The sequence below is a fragment of the Octopus bimaculoides genome, chromosome 5, assembly GCF_001194135.2.
Source record: "Octopus bimaculoides isolate UCB-OBI-ISO-001 chromosome 5, ASM119413v2, whole genome shotgun sequence".
Classification (NCBI taxonomy): domain Eukaryota; kingdom Metazoa; phylum Mollusca; class Cephalopoda; order Octopoda; family Octopodidae; genus Octopus; species Octopus bimaculoides.
The window spans coordinates 4,765,568-4,770,074 of NC_068985.1; the positions used below are offsets into that span (position 1 = coordinate 4,765,568).

Genomic DNA, 4,507 nt, shown 5'->3' on the forward strand with positions numbered 1-4,507 from the left:
CAGGTCATATTATTTTGTGTGAGATAGCTATGGGGTTATTTTTATGGGTTATTTTTCTAAATACTTGACTGATAATTTTTTTCTGAAATCAGAAAAGATGAAAGACGAAATTGACAAATCTGGGATTTAAAATCAGGCAATAATCCTCCACTTCATTAAAAGAAGTTGCAAAATATTCATCACATCTTGAACAAGAGAGAAAAAACGTTAAGAGATTTGGATATACTGGATTTTACAGTATCCAGATATAGTATTTGTGTAAGAAAAGAAGACAAAATGGTATCACTTTCAACAACATTGCTCATTCAGAAATGACCTGTGATTAAGCCTTCCTGATTGAATGCTCCCATATCCAGCCTGAATAATCTAACTGTTGTATATTCACACGAACCGTATATGACAATATCATTTTCAAAATAAATACTCTCATCATTGAAGTTTTAAAGCCACAGGATAATGCATGATTAATTCAAAACAATGTGAAAAAATAAGCATCAATGTTATCTAAGGAAAAGACAAAGGCCAATACAGTTTCACAGTATGGCTGTGAGAAGGGAAAGGGCAGGCTGAGATATCACAAGGCATCCAATCAGGTGTTTTAACAATCCTGGACTGCTACTGTTATTATCAAATTCCAAAAGGGAAAGGTAAATATAATTTCACTGGTATTTGAACTCAGAATGTAGACAAATATCACAAAGCCTTCCACCTGATGCTCAAATCATTCTGTGAATATACTGCACTCTAAAAGAATCATATCAACTAACCTCACAGTCTTTGAAGTATCTCACTGCCAGCTTCCTGCAAAAAATATACAAACAAATTTTCATCACATCATCACAATCATCAGCTCACAAAAAACTGTTATTTTGTGTTTGTATATTTTAACATTTTAATCTAAATCTACAATTCATTTGAATAGGTCAAATCTTTAATTATCACCAGGTATCATGTTTGTTGATGTCTGTAGTGTATCAAACTGGAATATATTTGAATTATAAGTCTTTTGAAGACCTTCATCGATAATTAATCTTTAGAGAACGCTTAAGGTTTTTGCAGTTTTTTTCCTAAATGTATTTGAATGAGTTTTTATGGACCTTTCTTACAATCCTTGCTCTTCCCAATGCAGCAGATTTCAGAATTGATGCAATTCTTGTAATTATACAAAACTCAATAAGGAAGCCTTTAAGTCTGTTGGTGACGACTGAGATTATTAATTGTTCTAAGTTAATATCTTTATTGTCCCTTAACATTGTGCCACCTTGCTTCTCCTTGCCTGGCTGACTGAGGTAGCCAAGTACCACCTCTATAATAAGACAACTATCTCTGCCTCTCTGTCATACACTAACCTCTTCCCAGGCTCACAGCCACATCCCTCCATTCCTCCCCTTCTCTCAACCAGGAGCCCTTTGTCTTGCAAGTCACTTGGCAACTCCACAGGTGCTGGTGCCACATGATGGTATCTGTGCAACTGCCATGTAGGAAGTTCCCATGCTACTGCTACATAAAATGCGCTGAGTACACTCTGTAAAGTAGTTGGCATTAAGAAGGGCTTCCAGCAGCATTGACCATGCCAAAACATACAACTGGAGCCTGCTGGGGCCCTCCAGCTTACCATCTGTTTTCCATGCTAGCATAGGTTGGACTGTCTGACTGGAGGTGGCAAGGTGGAGAGCTGCAACAGGGGTCAGTCCCCTACTTTGGTAGGTTTCTATACCTGGATGCACTTCTTAATGCCAACCACTTTACAGAGTGCACTGGGTGCTTTTAAAGTGGCACCAGCAGAGATACATCTTACATGGCACCAGGAATGGGGAATTTTAATTTTAATCAGAGTTTAAAACCTTTATTGTTCAATTCATTTCAATGTGAACTGGGGAAAGAAATGATCTTGAACTAAAAATTCCCCCCTTATTCTGTTCTGTGGGTGTATGGAATAGGCTTGAGCCTTTTGTCTTGCAGTTAAATACATACAAACAAAAATAGTGTATTAAAAGTTGCATAACCAGGACTTACTGAACTTGAAATAATGAACATATAGATTCCATGTTGTCTCATATCAACAATGTCATGGCTTCTCTTACTATTTCCTACATTTATATTTCCTTATATCGTTATCATATTTATACAACACAATCTCCTCATAATTCAAAGTCAAAATCAAAGTTAAGCAGAATGTTATATATTCACTTACTTGGCTTCCACAAGTCCAAAAGCTTCTAGATGAGCATCCACATCCAAGAGATAATATTTATACTTCTAAAAAAGTTTACAATAAAAGCATTTGTTGTGACTTTATAATAAAAACACTGATTTGATATTAATAATTCTCTTTTGGACTGGTTTCGACTCTTCGATGAAACAAAACATTACCTGACTCACAGAAACACTTTTAAAAAAAGCTTATCCTTTTCTCTATACATTCTAACTTCCAGTAAAGAGCTGAAATCATTGACTGATGGGGGATATTACCTAACTTGAGAAGTGATGCAGTAAAGGGACGTAACATAATACTACATGGCACTTCATCTTGCATTGTCAACTGATTTTGATATACCTCTCTTAAAAAAAGATTCAATGCAGTCACTAAAAGATAGCAGCAAATATCTCCCTTAAATCTTGCAAAAAACTAAAAGGTGTGGCTGTGTGTTAAGTCTATTATATGTAGCAAGTTTATATTTGAAAGGAGGAATGGGTACTTCTCCTACCAACCACAAACTCTACCTCTGCCTATCACCTGATATGTTATGTGTTGTCTTATCAGACATGAAAAGATGAAAATCTATGTTGACTTCAGTATGATTTTGAATTCAAAAGGTCAACAATGGTGTTATGCTGTCATGTGATCTGCTCATCTATACCTTCATCAACTATCATTATCATCATCACTTAACATCCGTTTTCCATGCTGGCATGCATTGGACAGTATGACAGGATCCGACCAGGCTCCATTTCTCCATTGAATTGCTAATTCAAACCAATTTACAGAGTGTAGTGGATGATCTTATGCAGCATCAGCATGGCTGTGTATACACGGCACCAGCACCCATAAGCCTCCAAGATTATGAATGCTCAGCTAGAGAAGGATACAGTGAGCATGCCTGTATGCAAGGACAACCCCACCTCTGCTTAGCTTGACATGTCTTGTCAAGCACAGCAAGCCACCAGGAGCCCTAGTCCCTGTCCTGTCATTCCCTCCGTGAGACCCAACATCTGAGGATCCTCTCTCACCACTTCATCCCACATCTTCCTGGGTCTACCCTTTCCGTTTTAAAAGTGTTTAACATAAGTTTTCCTGGAGGGGACGATTAGTTTCCATTTTAATTTGGTAAAGCTGTTTGTTGCTTGGCCTCAACATCTGAACGAAAAAACAAATGGATGGAGAGGAAACTGTTGATTAGGTCCAAATGCATGAAGGTGAGAGAATTGATGCTAAAGGCACCCAAGAAGCAGATGGTGGTGTTAAACTGGGTGGTATGTAAACCCTGTACCCAGTTTCCTGATAAAGCAAAGGAGTTTGATGAAAACCAAACAACTGGTCATCTTATGTCCATATGAATGAAAATAACGACCTGTAGATTGGAAATCATCATCTTCATCATAGTTTTAACTTCCACATTTTATAGCTTTCGCGGGTTTGGCAGAATTTATTCATATAGATATTTGTTACAGTTTAAGGACTTAATGTGTTTCCTTGGTCTTTAGACACCTATGGAAAATCAATTGGAGATAAACAAAAATAAATGTAATAGTAAAAACAACACCCACAAAAATAACAATCAATGCTGCTGCTGCTAGTGGTGGTGGCACTACTACTGAAGCTGTTGGTGGTGCTGCTGCTGCTATCCCCACTATTCTAAAAAAGAAGACCCCAACAATTCACCTTCAAAACGAAAATGATGAAAAATCTAAAAACGACTGTTAAGGGCTCTGGTTTGAGATAAAATAGAGATGAGAGATAACAAGCCTGTGATCAGGATGCTTGTCTGTTTCAGCTCACATTAACAGAGGATCTACTAACTTATTTCCAACAGCTACACAAACTCAATATGCTGCCTCCTATAAAATAAATAAATAAGAAGAACTAACCTCATTTTCAAAAAAATGTCTTTTTACTAGAAATCTGCAAAAGAAAGAAAGGAATACATATAATGACTATCATCATCAACATCATGATCATCATCATTTTTATGTCTCTAGACAAAGATAAACATCATAAGATGATAACTTTTTGTACAACTTCATCTTTAGACATGAATTCTCTTTTAATATTGGAACCTACATTTGGACTTCATTTCAATTAGTTTCATTTCTGAACCACATTACAAGTTTTATTCTTGGCTTAATGCATGGTACCAGACCATTGATATTTAGTAAAGACAGAAATATTGGTTTCAAATTTTGGCACAAGGCCTGTAATGTCAATTGGTATTTATTTTATCAACCCTCAAAAGAAAGAAGATGACTTTGCTGAGATATAAACTCAGAATGTGAAGATGGACAAAAT

At 36.4% G+C, this 4,507-nt stretch overlaps 1 protein-coding gene across 1 annotated transcript in view; it reads right to left on the bottom strand.

Annotated features, from left to right (window-relative positions):
- Positions 1-4,507, bottom strand: part of LOC106881215 (uncharacterized) — a 15,861-nt gene that overhangs the window by 2,979 nt on the left and 8,375 nt on the right. The window contains exons 4-6 of the mRNA XM_014931520.2: positions 4,090-4,123; positions 2,195-2,259; positions 768-801 (exon numbers count right to left, since the gene is read on the bottom strand). Coding sequence (XP_014787006.2) covers positions 768-801; positions 2,195-2,259; positions 4,090-4,123 — 133 coding nt within the window. The remainder of the gene's footprint in view (positions 1-767; positions 802-2,194; positions 2,260-4,089; positions 4,124-4,507) is intronic.